This window comes from Meriones unguiculatus, chromosome 16, assembly GCF_030254825.1.
Source record: "Meriones unguiculatus strain TT.TT164.6M chromosome 16, Bangor_MerUng_6.1, whole genome shotgun sequence".
Lineage (NCBI taxonomy): Eukaryota > Metazoa > Chordata > Mammalia > Rodentia > Muridae > Meriones > Meriones unguiculatus.
In genome coordinates this window covers 23,478,633-23,501,280 of record NC_083363.1, presented here as the reverse complement: position 1 = coordinate 23,501,280, position 22,648 = coordinate 23,478,633, and the positions used below count along the sequence as shown (strand labels likewise).

Here is a 22,648-nt window from a genome sequence, read left to right as displayed (position 1 = left end):
CAGCAGCGTCATTTACCCTTCAAAATGTCCTTGCAGGGTAGGCGTTCTTAATCCATTTTACAGCTGTCGGAGTGGGCGGGCAGGCAGCTAAGGGACCAATTCAGGGAGCACAGCCTTACACCAGCAAGTCTAAGGCTCACCCTGCAACCATCCTTGACCCTTGAGGGTGACCTAAGGAGAGTTGTGGAGGTCTTCCAGCAGCACAGGGAGAAGCTTCTAGAAAAGGCAGGACTCTCGGACCATCCCCAGAGGTCCTAGCTCCTAACTGGATGGTTATCTCAGTACAGATACAGACATTATAATCACAACCCCTAACACGTTAAGTTAATCCTGGCCCATAGAGAACCAAGACGTTCAAATGAAAAGGGTTGGGGACCCTTGCCCCCAGCTCAGGGGTATGAGTCAGCATGGGTCAGAACCCCTCTCAGAAGAGACATGGAAGCTAAAACCTGCCATTACTGGGGTGGTTGGGTCCGAGTTCTGACTGCCTTGGCCAACTGTCCTCCATAGGCCAATTAAACAGACAAGGAGTAACAACAAGCAGAAAAAGGAGAAAGACACCCCTAAATCTGTCTTTGGGTTTTGACGTGAGGTTGAAATAGAGGGTAAAAAGTATGCATAGCCAGGCAGTCCCTGTCAAGTGTGGTCTCCCCCACCGCACGCCACACACTCAGTCCCTGGACCTTAGTGGGTCCTGCAGGTTGTCAGCACCAGAGGAAATCTCTTCCCAGGAGACAAGCTCCTCCCTCTGGCTGGTACTAGAGCTCCAGCCGTTTCCTCTCCCAGTGTGAGACTCCAGAGGGAAACTGACTTCAATTCCACGGGGGCCCCCCCGCTGTCTCCAAAGGCCTAATAGGACCACGCCTCCCTTTAGCACATCTCTCCTCCCGAAACAGTTACAGCCCCCAAGCTTGTCTACTTTTGTCTTCCTCTAGTTGCTCTGCCTGCTTTCACAGAGAGGTTCATACTGCCCCACCATTCAGGGGGCCATAGTCCATCAGGGCTCAGAAGGCACAGCAGTGGGTGCATGAGACATCAGAGAACTCCAGTCCCTTCTCTCCCAACTCCTCACACCACACACACTACACACACATACACACAGGCACGCAGGCATGGACCCCTTCCATTGGGATTCTGCTCCCATCTGCTGCTGTCTCGGTGCTCTGGTGGGGCACTGGGGACCATGACTCTCTCCTATCCCTCCAACTCTGCTTTATAACTGATCATGGGGAGGGCTCAGCACAGCACATCTTCAGGTCGTTTCCCTCCCACGTCTCAGGCTTTGGAACACCTTGCCATAAGACAGGGTCTCCCAAGAGCTATGACGGAAGCTCTAGGCTGTCACGTGCTCACTCTGGTACATCAATGGGTGTACAGGGACCTACTCACGCTGACAGGGACATGGGTACCCCACGCCAAGGCAGGCCTGTCGCTCTTGCCTGAGCAAGATGAGACTCCGGGGCCTATGCCACCGTCCCACGCGGGATCAGTCCTACTCATGAGTGGGACCTCACTGCTCTTCAGTGTGGATCAAGAAGGCCTTGAAGCTCAGCACCTCCCACAGATGGACTCAGGCTGAGGCAGCTGATGCCATCAGCAGAGAGACTGCCACCTTGCCAAGTCCCCTGGCCAAAAGCCCTATGTCTGATGAAAGAACTGGTGGCCTGGCACTGGGCCCTATTCACCCACATGGCTGTGCCTGACCCCAGTCCCACCACCTGATCCTGAAAGAACAAGCACAGAAAAACAATTCAAGACTAGACATGCCCAAGCGAGCAGACCGGTCATGACAGGATTGCTAGTAACCACTGGCAACATGGGCATTCCCACTTACTGTGGGAAGGGCACGGTCATGGAAAATGTCACTCCCTCTCCCCTTCACTCTCCATGGGAACTGAGAATGAGACAGCTGGAGTGGTGACACACACCATCATGCCAGCACCTATGAGGCTGAGGTGAGAGGATCGCAGGTGTAAGGCCAGCCTTGTCCACCTAGTAAGACGCTGTTTGAAGATAAGCAACTCTCAGCTGAGTCTCCAGCTCAGTTGCTAGAGTGGCTGCCTAACATGCAGGAAGCCCTGGCTGCCACCCACTGTACCACATGAACAAACAAGTGTGGAGGCACAAGCTTACGATTTCACCACGTGGGAGCTAGAGACAGGGAGAACAGTAGTTCTGAAAGCAAGAGGACCTGAGTTCAAATCCCCAGCACTCATGTGAAACTCATACATACTCTATATGCTCCTGGGATCCCCAGTGTTGGGAGGCTGAGGCACGTGGATCTCCAAAACTGACTAACCAGCCAAGCAGGGAGCTGGAATTCAGTGAGTGAGATGACTACAGTACACATACACGGTGGAGAGTGATGAAGGGAGCTGCCCCGTGTCGTTCTCTGGCCTCCACACGTGTATACATGTGTACACACACCCACACACAAACGTATGCATACGGCATGCACCATTCTAAAATGTCCACGGTCACTCATCTACATAGGGAGGTCAAGGCCAGCCTGAGCTACATGAGACCCTGACTCAGAGATTAAAAAAAATTAAGAATGAGGCAAAGCAACAGACGACTGAAACTGCCCAGGACGGCCTCTAAACTGAGACTTCCAAGCAAGGCGTGTTATAGAGAAAAACTGGGCAGCTGGGAGCAAAGCATTAAAGTCAGCGACATATGTGCAGGGGGACTGAGACACAGGGTCACTGCAGACCTCGGAGCCACCGTGTGGGTGCTGGGAACTGAGCTGCGGCTCTGCAAAAGCAGCAAGTGCTCCAGCAATCTGAGGCTTCTTTCCAGCTCTAACAGAAACCCAAATGGGGCAAGTGAGAGGCTCCGCCCAAATCCCCCAGACGACTTGCAGTTTTGTCGCCTGAGTGTAAACTTGCACAGCCAATTTGGAAATCAATATGGCAGTTTCTCTGAAAATTGGTAATTGATCTACAAGACCTGGCTATACCACTCCTGGGCATATAACCAAAGGACACTCCACCAATATCACAAGGACAATTGCTCAGCTATGTTCACAGCAGCTTTACTCATAATAGCCAGAAACAACCTAGATGTCCCTCAACCAAAGAATGGATAAAGAAAATGTGATACATGTACACAATGGAGTATTATTCAGCTATTGAAAACAAGGAAATCGGGGCTGGAGAGATGGCTCAGTGGTTAAGAGCACTGACTGCTCTTCCGGAGGACCTGGATTCAATTCCTAGCACCCACATGGCAGCTCACAACTGTGTGTAATGCCAAGATCTGACACCCTCACACGGACATAAATGCAGGCAAAACACCAATGCACATAAAAGATAAAAATAATAAAATACATAAAACTAAATCTTAAAAAAAAAAAGGAAATAATGAAATTTGCAGGCAAATGAATGGAACCAAAAAATATCATCCTGAGTGAAGTAACCCAGACCCAGAAAGCCAAATATGGTGTGTACTCACTTTAGCCATAAAGTAAAGGATAACCACAGACCCAGAGAAGCTACGTAACAAGGAGGGCTCAAGGTAGGACTATGGAGGGAAAACAGAACAGACATCCCAGGTACAGTGGCCAACCAAAGACTGGTCCAAACTGAGACTCATGCCATGAGATGGAGCCCACCCTTGATACTGCCTGGGGGGGGGGGAATAGGACCCGGAGGCTGGTTAGCCCAGAGACCTAGGGTAGAACCAAGCACGACTGACTTAAAAATAAAAAGTCAATGAAATGATGCCTAATGAAACTCTGCTATACTCATGGATCGATGCCTAACCCAACTGTCATCAGAGAGGTTTCACCCAGCAACTGACAGAAACAGGTGCAGAGACCCACAGGCAAACAGTAAGTGGAACGGGGGGATTCTGCAGAACAGGACTGTAGGAACCAGAGGGGACAAAGATACACAGGAAAACCCACAGAATCAACAAGCCTGGGCCCGTGAGAGCCCACAGACACTGACGTAGGCCCTCTGAACATATGTTACAGTTGTGTAGCTTGGTCTTCCTGTGGGATTCCTAACAGTGGGCGCCGGGGCTGTCCCTGACTCTGCCTTGGGGACCCATTCCTCCTACTGGGTCACCTCATTTAGCCTTAGTAGGAGAGGGGGCATCTGGTCTGCCTGCAACTTCCCATGGTTGGCTGATAGCCATGGGAGGCCTGTCCCTTTAAAAGGGAAGTGGAGGAGGGGCAGGTTGGGATGCGATTAATTAATCATTAATCAATCAATCAATTAATTAGTTAATTGAAAAGGCAGTGACAAGGTGCTGGGCACCTCATGTCATCCCAGCACTCTGGAGGCTGAGGTATGAAAATAAGAAGTTCAAGGTCATCCTTGGCTACACTGAGTTCAAGGCCAGCCTGGGCTACACAAGACTCTCTCTCAACCAGACAGAAAAAAAAAAAAAAAAAAGCAAAACAAAACAATAATATGTACTTATTTTTCAGACTAGTCAAATATACTCTTGTACACCAAAGTAAAAAGTGTGAGTTCTCTCCCACCCCAAGACATCCCTGCTTTCCCACCTGTGCAAAAAAAAAAAAAAAAAAAAAAAAAACATACGGATAATGGCTTTTAAATTTTGTGGACTAGGGGAAAGGGAGGGGAAGAGGGAGGGAGGGTGGGACTGGGAGGAGTTGAGGGAGGGGGCTTCAGTAGAAATGAATAAATTGTGAAAAAAAATTTAAAAAAATGAATAAAACAGGAAATACATGGTAACACCAGCTCCCTAACCCCACCTTCCTCTCTCTGTGAACTGCCTCTAAAACCTCCCTGAGCCACCCTGGAGCTGGGTCAGGGAGCCGGGCTGGCTGAACACGGGACAAGGACTGGATGGTGCCAACTCACACGTCCCTCTTGGCTTCATGTTCCTGGCAGCCCCTCAGCCTTCCTGTCCTTCCCTCTCTCTACCCCATGGGTATATTCAGTGGCGTTCTTCTACAAAGGTGTGCAAGCCGTTTCATAAGCTGCTGCGCACCACGCTGTCTGAGGAACACAGCGCGTCAATTCCAATGAACAGGAGCAGGTCAGAGGGCGCCTCACCTGGCCACGGTAGAGAACTGTGCGGAGAGGCTTCCCGACCCCAGGCCCTATGCTCCTCCTCTAAACCAGGCGGGTCCAACCTCTGACATTGCAGCTCGAGGCCATCTGCGAAGTTCATGCTTGAGAGCCGTGTGGTGCACGCCTTTGCTCCCAGCACTCACTCACAAGGCAGAGGCAGGAGGATCCCTGTGTGCAGCCTGGTCTACATAGTGAGTTCTGAGACAGCCAAAGATGGTAAGACCCTGTCTCAAAAACAAAAACAAAACAAATTTCTTGCTCGAAAAACTGAAATCAAGTTTTCCTTTAAAAAAAAAAAAAAAGTAAAAAAGAGGAGCTGAGGAGATGGCTCAGTGGTTAAGAGCATGGCTGTTCTTCTAGAGGTCCTGAGTTCAATTCCCAGCAACCACATGTGGCTCACAACCATCTATGAGATCTGGTGCTCTCTTCTGGCATTCAGGCATACATGCAGACAAAACACTGTGTACATAATAAATAAGTTTGTTGTTTTTTTTTTTTCCTTTTAAAAAAAAGAAGGTTTTGTAAAAAGAAATCTAATAATGTCCTAAGTAACGACATTATGTTACTTAGGATATTATGTTATTATGTTAACATAACATATTATATTATGTTAGTTAGTATTCACAGCTAATCTCAAGAGCCAGGACGGGGGCTTCCGGGGCCCGCGAGATGAAGAGATGCAGGTGGCCCTAGCGCCACAACTCCAGCCAGCCCCTAAGCAGTGTGGCTGCCGAGCCTACAGAAAGCACGCCGCAGCTGGTTCCGGGAGACCCAGTTCCCTTCCGGGCCGTTCTCAAGCCAAAGCAAAGCTGGAAGGCCCAGCAGACCCTCTGCTGTGGTTGGTGCCGTCTCAGGGCCAGGCCGGTAACCCCTCTACTTCCTCCTGCACGTGGCTGCCCCAGATGCCAGCCCCACCTCACTGCTGCAGGTGGCGGTCATAGGAAACTATCTTCCCCACTGGTGGAAGCCAGTTTCTGGGCCTAGGGGTGGAGTTAGCTGCTGGGGGTGGGGGAGGCGCAATGGCAAACTTCGGAGTCTCTAGAGCAGACATAACCGGTACTCTCCTGCCCTGACAGTTCGCTGCCCATCGACTTTCTTCCTGGAGAGTCACCACCCACTGGCCTCTGAGAGTTCTGGCTTTTATTCTTGTGAGACAGGGTCCCACTATGGAGCTCTGGCTGGCCTGGAACTTGCTACTACATAGACCAAGCTGGCCTTGAACTCACAGAGGCCTGCTTGTCTGAGTCCTAAAATTCAGGCAGGCGACACCGTGCCAAAGGACCCCTGCTTCTTGTTCCTCCAAGCCACCTTCAGACTCACCTTTTGCACAGGATGTGCCATGATCCACCCGGCCCCACGTGCCGGCCGTCCCTCTCCTCAGCATCCCCCCAGCTTTAGGTGTCGTCTATAGAGAAGTCAGCTGGCCCCAGTGGACAGGTCATGGTGTGTCTTTCCTGACATCACGGGAACGCGTCCATGCTCCACACCTCCGCTGGACTGCTGATACCTGAGGACAGGTGCCTTGTCTTCCACCCTCTGAGTGTCCCCAAGTCCTCAGGCTGGTGCCACGATGTGGCTCCTCCGCTGGGCGGGAGGCCTCTGGCGACGCCTAGTCCAGGGAGGTCTCCGAGGGTTTGCTGGTTTAGATAAGGCCTACTGTCTCCTTTTCCCCAAACGGCCCAGCGCTTCTGTCCCGTCACCTAAGCCTCTGCAAGTTCTCAGCATTTCTAACCCCTTCTGTCTCTTCTTATATCTCTCTTAATTGGCTGAGGCCCAGCAGAACACCAAGCCCTAAAGCTAATCAGATTCTTATATTCCTGGAAGAGGGTACCGAGCAATCTGCAAGTCACTAAGGGACCGGAATATGAGGGCACGAGTCCGGAAACTGAATTCCCTGTAGAAGGTTCCTCAAAGACCTGGCCTCAAGTATCTCCAAGGCAAAACTACAAAACAGAGATTTTAGCTCTTCCTCCAGGCTCACACACACACAGCCCTCCAGCACAATGCTTGTTCATCAGGACTATTCCTGCTGCCTCAGTGAACATGGACTAAGCCCCAAAGACTCCTCACACACTCTATCTGCAGCTCAAGAGGAAAAAGACTTCCCCCTTTCTGCTGTTGTTTTGGTTTGGTTGTGTGTGTGTGTACGTGTTCATGTTCACAAGGATGCACACACAGACATATGCCAGAAGTTAATGTTAGGTCTTTCTACCTTTTAAATCTCTGCTGTGCTTGTTTGTCAAGGGCGTTTCTCTCTATGTGGCCCTGGCTGTCCTGGAACTCACACTGTAGACCAGGCGTGGCCTCGAACTCAGAGATCCTCCTGCCTCCGCCTCCCGGGGATTAAAGGCACTTGCCACCAGGTCAGCCTCTGCTTTTTTTTTAGACAAATTCTCCCAGGGAACCCGGGGCTCGATGGTTCGACCAGACTGGTTGTTACATGTACCATGTACGCACCTCACGTTCACAGAGGGCAGGCGGTGACAGACCTCTGGGACAGTGGTTCTCAACCTTCCCAACGCTGCGCCCTTTAGTGCAGTTCCTCATGCTGCGGTGACCCCCAACCACAAAACTGTCCCGTTGCTGTTTCATAACGGTAATTTTTACTACTACTAAGACTCGTAATGTGAATATCCGACATGCAGGGTATCTGATTTGCAACCCCTGTGAAAGGGTCCTTCGACCCCAAAGGGGTCGTGACCCACAGGCTGAGCCTCACTGCCCTACAACTAATTATAGATGGTTGTGAACTAAACCCCACCCCCACCCCCACCCGTCCTCTGGAAAAGTAACATTTGCTCTTATGCACAGAGCCATCTCTGCGGCTCCATTGGTAGCCTGGAACTGGATATGAAAACCAAGGCTGACAGTGCTGTTTGATGGCCATCAAGCTCTCCGGGCCTCAGTTTCCTTATCTGTCACATGAGGCAAATGATTCCTGCCTCGTTACCTGTCCACCTACCAAACTGGAGAACAACTGTGAACTGGCTTGGAAAACTTAAGAGATGCTACAGATACCTGGAGTTAGTCTGGCTCGGTCAGAACACCCCTGAGGGCACTTTAAGCAGCCAGGTGAGGGGCAGTGGTCTCATAGGCAATTAGAGTTCATGGCCCCAGGCCAGGAGCCTGGCCGACATCTGCCTGGATCTCTAATCCAGTGAGTACTCGTGACCCTAGCTAGTGTCCTGGTTCCCTAGACAAATGCTCAGATAAAAGCCACGAAGTGTATCTGAAATGCCTATACTCTGGGGCATCCCTGTTGTCAGCCATTCGTCACTACTGCTATTTTATGCATGGAGATGGGAATGAGTTTCCGTGGGGCCCCCATCCCAAGGGCTGACTCAGGGCTTTCCATTTCTGGCCTAGTCGCCTGAGAGAGAGAAAACCGTCCACAGTGCAGGTGTCACCTTTGTCTTTGGAGCCTAGGACGCTGGAGACTGGGAGGCTAAGGCTGGTTCCCTCCCCAGCTAGCCACAGGAAGTAAGGATTGAGCCTGCTGTTCCGGCCCCACCGCATTCCAGGGACGCTGCCTTTCCCCAGAGGGCATGCAGCCGCCTGTATTTTCAGTTGGTTCAATGTGACTGTTTTGTTTTTTTCCTGGGCATGATCTTGACCACTCTCCCCACCAGCCCTTGTTAATATGGGTGCCAAGGTCACTGTCAGTGACCTTGGGCCTGATCTCAGGGTATTATTTGAGTCTTCCCGGCAAGGGTTGTGAGGAACAAGGGAAGGCAGCTGAGTTTGTTGCTGTTTGCCTGTGTTGCCCTGGGAGCTGAGGACAATTTCTCTGTCTGGGAAGCCTGCAGTTTTCCCTTGCACTGGGAGCTATGTAATGGCCACGCTGAAAGCCATGTAATTATGGAAGGTTAATGTGCCCATGTTCTTGTTTCTAAAGACTCGGCTTCCTCATCACATGGGAATCTTTGAGCTGGGTGCCATGGCACAGGCCCGCAATCCCAGTGCACAACCCAAGCTACACAGAAAAACTCAACATCAACGAATTAGGGGGAATAAGACAAATTAGAGGCTTGTCTGCTCAGTCCCTCTGTATGGCGAGGGTGTATCTCGTCTCAGTAGAATGTCAAAAAAGTCCCTTGTGCTTTCGGGCCATATTTTGGGACAGCTTGCCCTGTCCCCATCAGTGGCTCTGGGGGCCTACAGTCCTGAATTACAGTCCTGGTTCTGTATTCACAGTGAGAGAGCCCCCCATGGTGTCAAGGATGCCTGTGTCCCCACACTGGCCTGACTGATTTCTGGCCACCAGGATCACATTGAGTCTACTTCTAGGACCTCATCCACACCTCACGTAAAATTCTGGAAGAAACACCTACTTTTAAGCTCACTGGAAGGACTCGACTAAGCCAAGCACTTCGCTTAATCAAGTATTTTGAAAACGGAACAAAGCCTTGCCAAGCGGAAGTGTGTCCTTATTATAGTGGTGGCCTGGGTCTTCCACTCCACTCATCAGACCAGTCTGGACGGGGTCCTGGGAGGCACTGGGGCCGTGGGGAAAGGAGGTCTGGGGCCAGCTGCTGAAGACAAGCCACTGGTGGCCTCGGTGGTGGAGGCTTACTGCACTACCAGGGGAAGGTCAACAGTGGTCATTCACAAATCCTCAGCATTGCATGAAACTACGGGATCAGTTTCCCTTCCGGACGGACGGCACCCTTCAGCTCTGAGCAATGGGTGGCAGAGGGGGAAGTGGGAGTGGTGACAGCATAGCACACACAAGCACAAGGTAGACAGTGGAGCTGGTGTTGGGGAGTGTTGGACCTGGGTGGTGTTTGGTTTCGGGCATCCCTAGGTTCCTACCTGTTGTAGCACGTGGCTGGCATACCCTGTCCTCTGCCCAGGGCTGGGGCCTCCCTTCTCCCAGAGGCTCTTCACTATACAGTTCTCCCAGAGGCTCTTCACTATACAATCCAGACATCTGTCTCAGTCTCCTCTCTCCTCTTCTCTCTTTCTCGTCCCCTCCCCCATGCTTCCAATAAAGCTGCACTTAGTCATATATACCTTCGTCTTGCCATTAGTTCATTCCGTTATTTCAGTCAGGTGGCCCGTCAGCCCTCTCCCCACACATCCTCCCTTCCTGTGGTTTTTCCCGAAGCTGCCACGTGAGAGTTATTGGGTTGCAATTCAGAGATAGGACATGGGTTTCTGAGTCAGGGGAATCTGTCGCTGGTGACACTCTTTCCCTTAACAAGGAGCTTCAGCACTTGGGGGGGGGCTCCTAGGTTTCCTCATTTCTACATGGAGGTGACCTTCCCCCCAGGGTCTCACAACAAATGCTTTCCCTGCATACGTAGACAAGAGACACACAGAAGTGAAAATTGTGTGCATGATGTTCACTGTGACATTCAAATGACAGCTAAAAGGGAAACTATCCCAAGTGCCAATCAACTGACAAACGGACAAACAAAAAAGAGAGCAATGGGTTATCAAAACCCCAGTAAATGCTACCAGATGCCATCTCCGAAGCCAAGACAACAGAGGTGGTGCAAATCTATTATCCCAGCCCTTGGAAGGTTGAGCCTGGAGGATCATGAGTTCAAGGCCAGGCTGAACTACATAATTCCAGGCTAGCTAGAATTACATAGAGAATTCATATCTTTAAAGAAAAAAAAAAAATCAAGGCTGGGAGATGGCTCTGACTGTAAAGCACGTGGTGAACAAGCATGAAGACCTGAGTTTGAACCCTGGCTCCCACATAAAAGTTGGGCACAGCAGCACATGTCTGTAACTCCAACACTGAGGGAGCAGGTGAAGGGCAGAGACAGGTGGCCCCAGCCAATCCAGCCAAACTAGTGAGCTCCAGGTTCAGCGAGAGATTGTCTCAGAGAACAAGAGAACGGCTGAGGATGACACAACTTCTGGCCTATACACACATACCATGAACACACATGCACCTGCAGGCATGCAAACACGCATACATACACACACACACACACACACAAAACACGCAAAGAAAAAGACAGCATGTAGCAGGCACAGCGCGACTCCCCCACACCCCACCAGACTCCCGCCACCTCCATCCCAGAGGGAGGTCCCCTCGGTGTTAGATTCCGGAGCCTGGAGCCTAGAGTCAGCGGGGACTGAACTGAGCCTGCGCTGACATTTCCTGCCTGCGCCCGGCTGGCTCAGTTACTGTTTGCAAAGGGCTGGGCCTCAAGCTTCACCAGTAAGTTTTCCCTGAAGCGCAGGGCACATCCACCGTCTCCTTTTACGGAAAGATAGCCAGAGAGAGGCTGTTGGCTTAAGTGGTGTCTGAATAGGGCTGGGCAAGGTTAGGAGAAAGATAAGCCTACTCTGCCGTGGGCCGATCCACAGAGATGGAGGGCGCCACAGCCACCCAGACCCTTATAAAAAGCTTAGCTTCAGCCGACAAGGAGCCATGGGGACTTGGGGGTGAGAGGGGTGGGGCTCGCACAACTCACACCTCGAGTGGTCAAGTTCACTGGCTGAGACCATGTGATAAGATAAATCAGGAAACAGGCTAATTTCTACCACAGGCTCCAGAGCCGAGCCATGATGGAAGTGACTTGACGTGCACTGCTACAAACACATAAAGGACCAAGGACCTCGAGAAGGTTCCATAGGTAAAAGTGCTCGCCATGCAACCTGACAGCCTGAGCCGGGGCACACAAACACAAGGAAGTTAATCAACTAAATGTAACGTTAAAAAAAACCCAAACACTAAAGTTATCAGTAGAGGTTTGACAGTTTCAAGGGTTGGCATGACCAGGGAATGCCCACATTCTGATGGGAGTGAGACAGGGAATGACCATCAGGGCCAACAACTTGGCAGATCTGGCAAACGGTAAGGTAGAGGAGGCCACAGGGCAGCTTAGAGTCTACAGAACCCTGCTCAGGAGCTTAAGGAGCTGAAAGAGGCTCATGCAGACACTATTCTCTGAAAAACTAGAAGCTCAAACACCTGTCGAAAGAATGTCTGGCTGAGCAGAAGAGAAGCACACCCTGTATGAACACGTAGCTGTTGAAATGAAGCAAACCCACCGAGCAACATGAAAAAACTGCCTCACAGCAGAAGGCGGAGTTGGAGAGAATTTGTCAGGGTACGTATGGCAGAGCCCCACTTATAAACACGCAAAACCGTTCAAAGCAAAGCCCCAGGCACTGCTTGAATTCAGGTGGCACAAGTGCATTTCAGCACACGACGCCGTACATGGATGCATTCGGGACAAATGTAAAAGCACATGCAGAAAAGACAAATACCAAGTTCAGGAAGGTGGGGCTGGAGAGGCGGCTCAGCAGTAAGAGCACTTACTGCTTCTCCTCCAGAAAACATGAATATGGTTCCCAGCACCCAAACTGGACAAATCACAACCACCTGTAACTCCAGCTCCAGGGGTCCCCTAACACCCTCTTCTTCTGGCCTCCTTGGGCACCCTAACACACACATACACACACACACACACACACAGAAACTCACAAACACATGGTGGTGGGGGGGGCGGCTAGAGAGATGGCCCAGTGACCCAGGTTCTGGTCTTGGCATCTACATGGTAGCTCACAACTAACTGCCTGTAACTCCAGCTCCTAGGGGTTCTAACTCCCTCTTCTGACCCCTGCAGGCACTGTACCAATGTGGTGTACACATGCAGACAAAACATTCATACACACAATAAAATGGAAGGAAAAACAGGGGGGCTGGAGATGGATGCATGGTTAAGAGCATGCGCAGGTCCTGTTCCCAGCATGTTCATGGCAGCTCATAACACCTGGAACACCAGTGCCAAGGGATCTTCTGGTTGTCTCTGGCACCAAGCACACAGTGTACACAATTCAGGCAAAAACACTCATACACATAAAATAAAAATAATTTATAAAAAAAAGAAATAATACATTCAGACAGGAGACAGACTCTCGAGAGAAAAGGAAAGAATGGGATCCAACTGTGTCTGACTTGTCGAGTTGAAGGGTTCGTACATGTACGTTAAGTCACGTGAGCCTCAGTATTTTTAATGCGCCTCAAATACTTCCTAGTAGAACTAATTTACACTTTTATATGAGAGGACAGGGAATTAAGATACAGTTCCAAGGTAAGCCATTAAAATAGACAACCACGAGTTTTTATCCTAAAAGAAGGAGAAAGAGCAAGAGCCTTCTGGATTCCATTCAGAATTTTCTTGCAGCCTGTCAGGTGGGTAACACTTGTCTCTGGCGTGTGGGGAACAGCCCCAGTTTCTGAGTCCGAACTAAAAGCCCTTCTTGCAGCACACAGGACTGCCTGAAAGACATGGTGGCTTAGGAGCACAGATGCAGTGCCTCCTGCTCTCCTGCAGCCTGGCTAAACAATTTGTAGCTTGGCAGTGATAGGGAACTGAACTGAGGATCTAGCAACATGGCAGGGAGAGGCTCCACTTCTAAGCCACGGGCCTCTCCCGGGTTTCTGAAAGACCAAGTGAACGCATATACACATGGTACATTTACCTTTGCAATACTTCCGGTATAGTCTCAGTTATAGTTAAGTGACATCTCATACGACACAAGGTATTTCAGGACACTCGGAGCCAAGAAGCCATTAAAACAAAGAACTCAAACCACAAAGCGGTTGCTGTTCACCAGACTCCACCTTTCAAAGCGTTTAATAAGCTGTTTTTCAGCTCATCAGAAGCCAATGTCATTTCCAGAAATAAAAATTTATCACTGTTTAAAACTGCTTTTACTGGCTGGGCGGTAGTGGCGCACGCCTTGTCCCAGCACTCAGGAGGCAGAGGCAGGCAGATCTCTGCGAGTTCAAGGCCAGGCTGGTCTACAGGCCAGCGAGTCCAAGACAGCCAGGGCTACACAGAGAAACCCTGACTCAAAAAACCAACCAACAAACAAACAACAACAACAACAAAACACTTTTACTTAAGATTAGATATGATGAACATAACTTAGTAAATGCCTTCCTCAGACACCACTGGTGTGGTTCATTAGGCTGGAAGGTGGTGGGCATCTATCCTTCCTTCCCCAGACAGACCAATGTCCACCCTTCCTCAGGTTAACACATAGACCTAGGCTTACACAGCCCTGGACCTGGAGTCAAGGGGCAAGAGTCAGTGGTTTGGCTAATTCCTGCCCACAGATGCAAGGGAATGGCTGCCTCTCCGCTGCAGTTCTTCCTCAGGTAATGAGGAGCTGGCTCCAGAGACTAACTCCATCAGCCAGGAAACCCTGGGTACAGACACAAGGGCACACGTGCAGGCCATCCCGCCACGCAGTGTCTTTCAAGGAGAAGGCTGTCCATGATTCGCCGTTCCCACCCCCCAGAACAGCAGGAGTGTGGGTGGTAGCACCTCACTCTGTGGTCAGGCGAGGAGGCACCACATGGGGCCAGCTGCTCCTCATAATCCCATGAATGATGGGATCACCGCTCTAGGGGAGAAACCTACAGCACCTATGGGCGAGGGGTCAGGCACTCGACAATGAGGCCTTCCCTGGCTGGGCGTGCAACACCAGGCTGAAATGTGTACAAGACAATTTTCATAATTTTCTTTTTTTAAAATTCAATGTATTGACATTATTATTGGTTTGAGTGCTGGCGCGTTTTTGTCGAAGTGACGGAACAACCTGTGAGAGTTGGTTCTCAACCGTGTCCAGGGATAGAACTCAGGTCCCCAGGCTTGCAAAGTGAGCACTTTAGCCCGAGTCATCTCACGCGTCCAGTGTTCATGACTTCCTAACTCACCTCTCTAAGCAGTAAAGAACAGAATGGCTTTGAGACTAGCACTCTTCCAGTTTCATCCTGCCTCATCTTGGGGTTACAGCAGTCAGCCCCATTTTTAATGCCTTCCTCCTCCTTTCCTTCCTCCATAGCTGTAACAGCCAGCCTCTGAGGAAATGAAGTCCATTTGCTTATCAATTAAAAGGCCTTTTAATTGCTCTACCTGGCCTTCCGGGGGCAGGGCCACTGGACAAATCATACCTGTTTGTTCCCTATCAGTGCAGATTATGTAGAGCTATGGAGATCCACCCAGAAGGCCACCGTGTTTGCTGCTTGCTGCTCTGGCAAGGCGTGGGAGGACACCTACTCCTGTACAGCCATTTCTGATACTCCCGGCTCCACCTTTCTTTTTATATTACTATTTTTCCTCTACCTACCACCGCTGCCTCTCAAGCGCCAAGACTGAAAACACGCCATATATGGTCTCTTCTAAATTATGTCTGTGTGCTCTACCCCAGGAGCCCAGAGGTAGGCTCCTTATGGGGCTGGAGCTAACAGGTGGTTGTGAGCCACCTGATAAGGCTGTGGGAACTGAGCTCAGGAGCTCTGAGAGAACAGCAGGCAATCTCAACCACTGAGCATCTCTCAGGCCCTTCATTTGCCTGTCTAAACAGCAAACGACGAAATCCTCCACCCTCCAGGCCCCTCACTGGGACACACAATGGAGGAGGCAGAGCAAGGCAAGGCCACCTAAAAAGCCACTTGGAGGTTAAAGCCACACCCCTCACCCCCCCACCCCACCCCACCCCTGCCCCTACAGCCTGCAGAACTAGAGGATGTCTGGCATTCTGATGAATGGAAGTGGTCACAAGCACACATGCGCAGTTCTTCCTCTCAAAAACAGACCAGTGGAAGAAAATGTGTGCTTTATGCTTCTCCCATCAGGTCACCCTTCTCATAGCACACTTTAACCTACACTATGCAGAAGCAGCCTGGAGCCCAGGGCTGCGAACTGAGAAGTCAGATGCTTCATTCATTCCCACCCAGGACACAGTCTCAAGGCTGGATAACCGATGCCTCCCAAGCAGTGGAGGGAAATAAAACCCTCTCTTGGGTGTTTTTGTATTCTGGGCAACCCTGAAAACCTTCCCCAGCAAGATCCAACTTCCTTCCTCTTAGCAGAGAGCAACGTCCTGTAAATTACCAGACCGCACCAAGGCTGTCTTCAGAGCCCCACAGGCTCCCTAAGGCTGGAGGGCTGAATCATCATGGCTGCCCACACTGGGAGAGTCTCCAGTGGGTTCCCTTTAGGGTAGCACACAGGGCCCAGCCCCACAAAAAAGAGCAAGATTTGGAGACCTGTACTCCCGACCAGTCTTTCTCCTACCAGCAGTGGGCTGGGAAGGGCAGGCAGCTAACAAAAATAGTGAGCCCTAGAGGTACACTCAGCGGTGGCGGACACTGACTCATCCACGCCAGTGACCACTATGCGCCCAGGGATCCTCCTGTGGACCACACCCACAATCGGCAGCCGGCCACACAGGTGGAGCTGATTCCCTAGAAGAAGCCTGAGAAGTACATGAAGGTCTGAGTGAGGTGTGAGAGGGAGCTCCAGGGGGTTTGTTGTTGATGCTTTGTTTGTTGTTTCATTTTGGGGTGTGATTTTTTGTTTTGTTTTGTTTTGTTGTGTTTTTAGGCTTTCAGCTTTTTGTGTTTATTGTGAGAAGTTTTGTTTGTTTGAGACAGGGTTTCTCTGTGTAGTCCTGCCTTCCTAGAACTTACTCTGTGGACCAGGCTGGCCTTGAACTAGCACATGGAGATCTGCCTGCCTCTCCTCGGCCTCCCAAATGAGGGATTAAAGGCTTCCACAGGACCCCAGGAGTTCTTGTTCTTAAAGAGCTCCTACAGAAACAAGGTGAAAGTTTCACCTCAGGACCTTCCTCCAGCAAGGCCCTGGGATAGGAGGTGGGGGAGGGGGCCTATCCGAGTGAGGACGGCATTAGTTAGGCACCATTTGAGTCAGAATACCTCCAGGGGCCTGGTAGATAGTGTGACAGAATGTGAGTCGGGCCACTAGCTGCAGTCCAACCCGAAGTCCAACTCAGCCACTGGAGGCCACTCAGCACCATATAATGGAGCAGCCCGGCAGCCGGCAGCCACACAGGTGCCCGTGGGTGTGATGCTGGAAGCTTAGTTTACAAGGTCATCGGGCCTTCTCCCCTGGATCTGCACGCCTGAGCCACAGAGGGTATCACGAGTAGGAGGGCTGAGAACTCTAGATTCAGGAGGCTTATTCTTCACACGCTCTGCCTTGCTAGGACTTCCGTCTTCCCTTTCCATCCTGGGATAAGCATCAGCAATGTACACCACCGTGAAAGCAGCTCAGGAATTACAGGTGCTCATGCATAGCTCTCTGAGGTCAGGTTGGGGGGGGGGATGTGCATCCTGAGTTTTGATGACCCCGGCTTGTGACCAGTTTGCAAGTCTATCCCTAACTCCCCTTCTCCAGGGAGCCAGGACGTGAGCAGCACCTCCCCTTCAGCTGACATCCAGGAGTCCCTGGCAAGTTCTTGGGTGGAGGGAGGTCGAGCCCCGCCCTGGCTCCACCTCTAACTAGCAGTGTGTCCTTCAGGAGGTCACGATCCTCAGTAGGACTATTTCCTAGGGTGCCAGATGAGAAAGGCTCACGTGGAAAAGGTCAGCCTCTAGTCACCTCTGCCTGTGGCTTGTAGATATTATTCCTGTCTGAATATCAGAGTCCGGTTGATGATAATATCACCCACTAATAAAAATGTGTTTCCCCTACTCTCTCAAGCTAGTTTTAGGAAAACATCCCGTCTAAGGTAGCAGAAAAGTGAGATACATCTTTAAGACCCACCAGCAGAAAGCACTTTACACTGGGCATACATCACCCCTAGATTCCAGCGTTCATATGCAAGAACACTCATGTCACAAGCAACACATGCCAACCCCTCCAAGCCCTTCAAGTGACTAAAGTGTCTTATTTGAGCTCCGGGGCTGAGAATGCCTGGAAATAACATCTTTAGAGGAATAAAAAATTCCATTCAGACATGCGGTTCCAGACCTGAGGCCTATGAGCAAAGTTTCCGGTGGCCTCTGCTCTCCTCCCCACACCGGAAAGCCAGGCGGGTCAACCCGTCCTCAGATTAAGGAGCAGCTGCAACAGCTGGGGGAGCCCAGTGACAGTTTCAGGACAGCATCACGTTCTCCAAACGGGAACCCCAAATATGGGATGCCTGGCTTTGAGCCAGCACCCCCACCAGCTGCTCACTCACCTCCCCAGCGTATCTCGGTGATCACACCTTCCCCGCCCACGGCGCATGGACCTTTCCAAACAGGCCCTACAGACAGGCCCGCTGGTCCCCACCCAGCCAGGTCCCAGCCCGTCACTGCGTGGGTATCCATCTGACATCCCTGGTCCTTTTCAAGGACACTGCAGTATGCAATCCAACCTTAGCAGGGTGCCGGGGTTGGGGAGAGGGGGTCCTCAGCCAGCCGCCCAGCTCCTCAAAGCATACGCATGCTCGCATGACGACAATGCCCCGGTGAATCCCAGCACGAGGCCTGTCGCCCGCACTCTGTAGTCCAACCAGATGCTGCCTGGGAGAGGCCGGGGGAGGATGCAGGCGGTGGCGAGCGGATGCGGGGAATGCAAGGCTGTGGCCAGGGTGGCACCCGCAGGGCTCACCTTTTTGACTTGGTCATCCTTCAGCTCGGTGAAGTAATAAGCCAAGAGCTGCGCAGCGATCATGCTGGCGGTCTGGGATGCGGGGAAGCAGGTGTGGGGCCAGCGGCTCCTCGGTAGCCCTGGTGAGCAGTGGTCCTCCTGTGCTGGATCGGCGACTCCTCCTCCTCCTCCCTTGGCTCCTCCCCTCAGTCTCCGGGCGGGGCATCAGCCTGCGCGCTCCAGACCTCCGAGCTCCCGTCCCGGGGAGGGTGACAGCCGCCAGCCGGCCCACTTCCTCAGTCCCCATTGGCTGCACGGCGCCTCTGCAGCTCTAGGCTGGTGCTTCCCAGCCAGAGCGGGAGAGTGACGGCCGCTCCCTCCCGCGCCAGCCGGAAAGAAGGCTGCTCCCTGCACGTCCCCCACGTAAGGAGCGCAGGGTCACGCGTGGTGGCACAGTGCCACGCCTGAGCGAGTGAGTGTGGAACATCATCTGGAGGGGACCAGAGGATAGACCCCGGAGCGTTGCCCCAGACTGGAGAACATGAGCGGGGCCACACCCCTTCCTCGGGGATTAGGGCTCGCCGCACCCCCCCCCCATCCCCACTGCTGGGGAAGCACACAAGTGGGCGTGGAAAGCAAGCGGAAGCTGAAGCCAGGCTGCTTGGATGATCTTGCACTGGGTCCCTGTGCCTGCCCGCCCTAGAGGAGCCAGGACCTAGATGATGCACGGCTCCCCACCGTGGCCCACCAGGCCTACATCCCAAATTGGCAGGTTTTCACATTGATAAGCCCAAACCGCGCTCCCTTTGGCTCCACGTAAAAGCTCTTGCCCTACTCCCACCGCCAGGGTCGAGTTTGGGCCATAGGCCCCAACCTGTCCCCATCCTCCCAGACGTCTCTGGGTCTTGAGCATCCAGGCCCTAAGAGGTTAGGGGTACTGTTCAGGTTGGAGATTGAGGGGAAGTCGTGTTTGTACCGTATGGCGTGTAAGAACTCAGGCATACAGGCGTGTGACTGCCACTCTGATTTCACAGGTGAGGAACCTGAGGCTATACAGCTGCTGTTCAGGGGTAGGGAGCTGGGTTTGCTTATTTTCAACGCTGATGACCTCGCAGTTTGTATGCAGCTTCTCTTATTAAGCTGCTCTTGCAGGCCCTGTTCCCGAGGCCAGGACTGCAACATACGGCGCCCTGAGGTGTCTATGGGAGTCCAACTTCTACCCCACACACCTGGGTGCCTGGAGCCCCTGGCTAGGCCTGGCATGCATCCGGGCAAAGATACCTTCCCCTCAAGTGTGCCTTCAAGTACTCCAAGGCCCTCACAGCCACCACCCGCTGAAAAGGAGGAGCCACCCTGCCTTAGGACAGGTGCAGATGTGCTCCGGGGTCACCTCTCAGAGTCTCTTTCTTTACCCATAAGATGGAGCTGTTGCTCCTGATGGCAGCGCCCTGTGGTTTTTGTGAAACGGCATAAACACCTGTGTCTAACACAATAAATGGGCTCAGGAGGCTTAAGTTAAAGTTTGGGGGCATGTCACCTGTATGTCGGTCTGGAGGGAGAGTGGTCGCTAACAATTATATTTGAATTATTTTTCCTAATAGAACCTTTGCCTGCATACACACAGCCAGGCACCAAGGCTTCACATTATTTCCCGACACACATCTCTAGGTCAGACCCACTGCTGCTCCCAGCACCTCCCTGGCCCCAGATTTCCTCCTTGCTAGCCAGAAATATTACAAGAACATTTGAGCCATCTTTCTGGTTGTTGGCTACCCGCCATTCAAGCCATTCTGAGCTGCAGGCCACACTAATCCCACTTCAAAGCAACCTAATTATGTCATGCCCCTACCCACAGTCCCTTCCGGGCCCTCTTCCTCCCTGATGGAGCCAGTTTAAATGCGTTTGGCCCCTGGTAGCTGACCCTGCTCTGTCAATGTATCTCCCCTCGCCCCTGGCCAAAGCAGGGCTTCTTCCCACTGGCCTCACCCCGACAAGTCCGTTCTATTGTGTCCCTGCTCATAGCACCTTGCTCACCCAGTCTTCCCTGCTCACCTGCACCTGTCCAAGTTCCAGCTTCACCAAAGGAAGGCACAACCGGCCTTCCTTCCCTAACCCACCTCCCCTGACGTCAGCTACTCACCCTGGCCTCCCAGGCCCCAGCACCTCCACAGGGCACACTCGGACAGTGCTCACAGTCCATGCAAATAGAGACCAGGGCTCTTCTCTACACACAAGGACCCCGATGCACAACTGGGGGGCCATCTTGCCCAGTGGCAGGTTGAGGTAGAATTTGGAGCCAGGACTCAAACCCAGTTCTGATGGCCAGCCAGGACTCTGTCCATCCTACCCCTACCACCCAAGGGAGCCTGGGCTCCAGATAAGCCACGCTGGGCTGGGACTGCCTCCCTGATATGACTGACTGTCTCCTGGGGGCCTGGACTTATCTGCTGCCATCAGGCAGTTTCCCCGAAGCCAGCACCAGGGCAACGCTCATCTCCTCTCAGCTGAACCACAGATCACCTCATGCGTGTTTCTTGTTGTTGTTGTTAGTTTGTTTTTGAGACAGGATCTCACTGTGTAGCCCCAGCTGTCCTGGAACTGTTGGCTTGTTTGTTTGTTGTTTCAAGACAGGGTTTCTCTGTGTAGTCCTGGATGTCCTAGACTCACGTGTAAACCAGGCTGGCCTCAGACTCACAGAGATCTGCCTGTCTTTGTCTTCTGAGTGCTGGAATTAAAGGCCACCATACCCGGCTCCTGGAACTCTTTATGTAGGCCAAGCTGGCCTTTAACTCAAGAGAAATCTGCCTACCTCTGTCTCCCAAGTACAAGGATGAAATGTATGCACCACTGTGCCTGGCTTTATTCTTTTTTTTTTTTTTAGATTATTTTGTATATAAATCTTTTGCTTACATATATGTAGTATACCATGTATGTGTCTGGTGCTTAAGGAGGTCAGATCTCCTGGAACTGAAGTTACAGATGTTTATAAGCTACCATGTGGGTGCTGGGAATTGAACCCAAGTCCTCTGTAAGAGTAGCCAGTGCCTTTACCTCTGAGTCATCTTTCCCAGCCCTCATGCATGCATGCTGCTGCTGTTTCCTCCTTCTCCTCTTCCTCCTTTTTTCAAGACAGACTTTCTCTGTATAGTCCTAGGTGTCCTGAAACTCACTCTATAGACCAGGCTGGCCTACAGAACTCAGAGATCCTCCTGCCTTTGCCTCCCTAGTGCTGGGATTAAAGGCATGAGCCATCACTGCTCATGCGCCCACCCCCGATGCACAGTTCTTAATTCTCTTTTCATTACTATGTGTCCTTTTCCCCTTTACTATCCTACCCCCAAATTCTTTTCTTTTTGATAATGTCTTATGTAGCCCAAGCTGGCCCAAGCTCTCTTGTGTAGCTAAGGATGACCTTCAAATCTTGATCTCTGCTCTCTACCTCTTGAGTGCTGTGGTCACAGGTACACAACACCACACATACCACATACTTGGGATTAAGCCCAGGGCTCTGTGCTTGCTGAGCGATGGCAAGCACTGTACCAGCGGAGTTTCATTCCTGGCCCCCGCTACCCAGGTCTTAACCCCAGTCAAGCCTCCTCTTCTCCTGAGCAAGCTTCATCTTTCCCTCAGGTCCCCTGAACTGTCAGTTCATTCACTGTGGCTCTCCTGGTTCAAGTCATGGGCAGGACCAAATGTTGCCGGCTGGCGCCCCGCCTAACACACCTGCCCAGAGGACAATCCAGGCTGGATGCTAATACGTCTATTCATTCCCATCCAGCCCAACAGCACTGGGTGTTGCTCCACAGTGCGCCCGGACAGACAGGCCGAACCCCTGGCATCTGGGCGCACTCCCGCCAATAATCGTGTTTACATAATGTCATCGGTTTACAGAGCAGTTTCTCATGGAGTACCTCATTTCTCCCGATAACAGCCTGCAGAGGTGATGAGGACAAATATCATTATGCCCACTTAATCAGTCAATGAGGTGTGAGAGAGAGAGCTGGAGAGCTGAAGGTCTCCCAGAGAGGAGGAGAAAAGGAGACACCGCCCCGCACCAGAGTGTTCCTGAGTTACATAGGTGGTTTGCCCAGTGAGAACTGCTGCTTCAAACCCCGATTTCCACGGGGACAAACGGACATGATGACTTCCATAATGAAGCCCAAGTAGTGTCTTTTTAGTAGCCTACAACCTACAGCCTGTAGGGACTTTCAGAGTACCAAAGGGTCAAAGCTCCCTGGGACC

General features: G+C 51.8%; 1 protein-coding gene across 2 annotated transcripts in view; it reads right to left on the bottom strand.

Annotated features, from left to right (window-relative positions):
* Positions 1 to 18,839, bottom strand: part of Hk1 (hexokinase 1) — a 65,532-nt gene extending 46,693 nt beyond the window's left edge. Inside the window, exon 1 of one of the 2 annotated variants that reach the window (XM_021660975.2) lies at positions 18,428 to 18,839. In XM_021660975.2, the coding sequence (XP_021516650.1) occupies positions 18,428 to 18,490 (63 nt within the window). In that variant the 5' untranslated portion in view covers positions 18,491 to 18,839. Of the gene's footprint in view, positions 1 to 18,014; positions 18,034 to 18,427 lie in introns of those variants that run through there. The other variant, XM_060369461.1, reaches the window with a different exon arrangement.
* Positions 18,840 to 22,648: the final 3,809 nt, after the last annotated feature.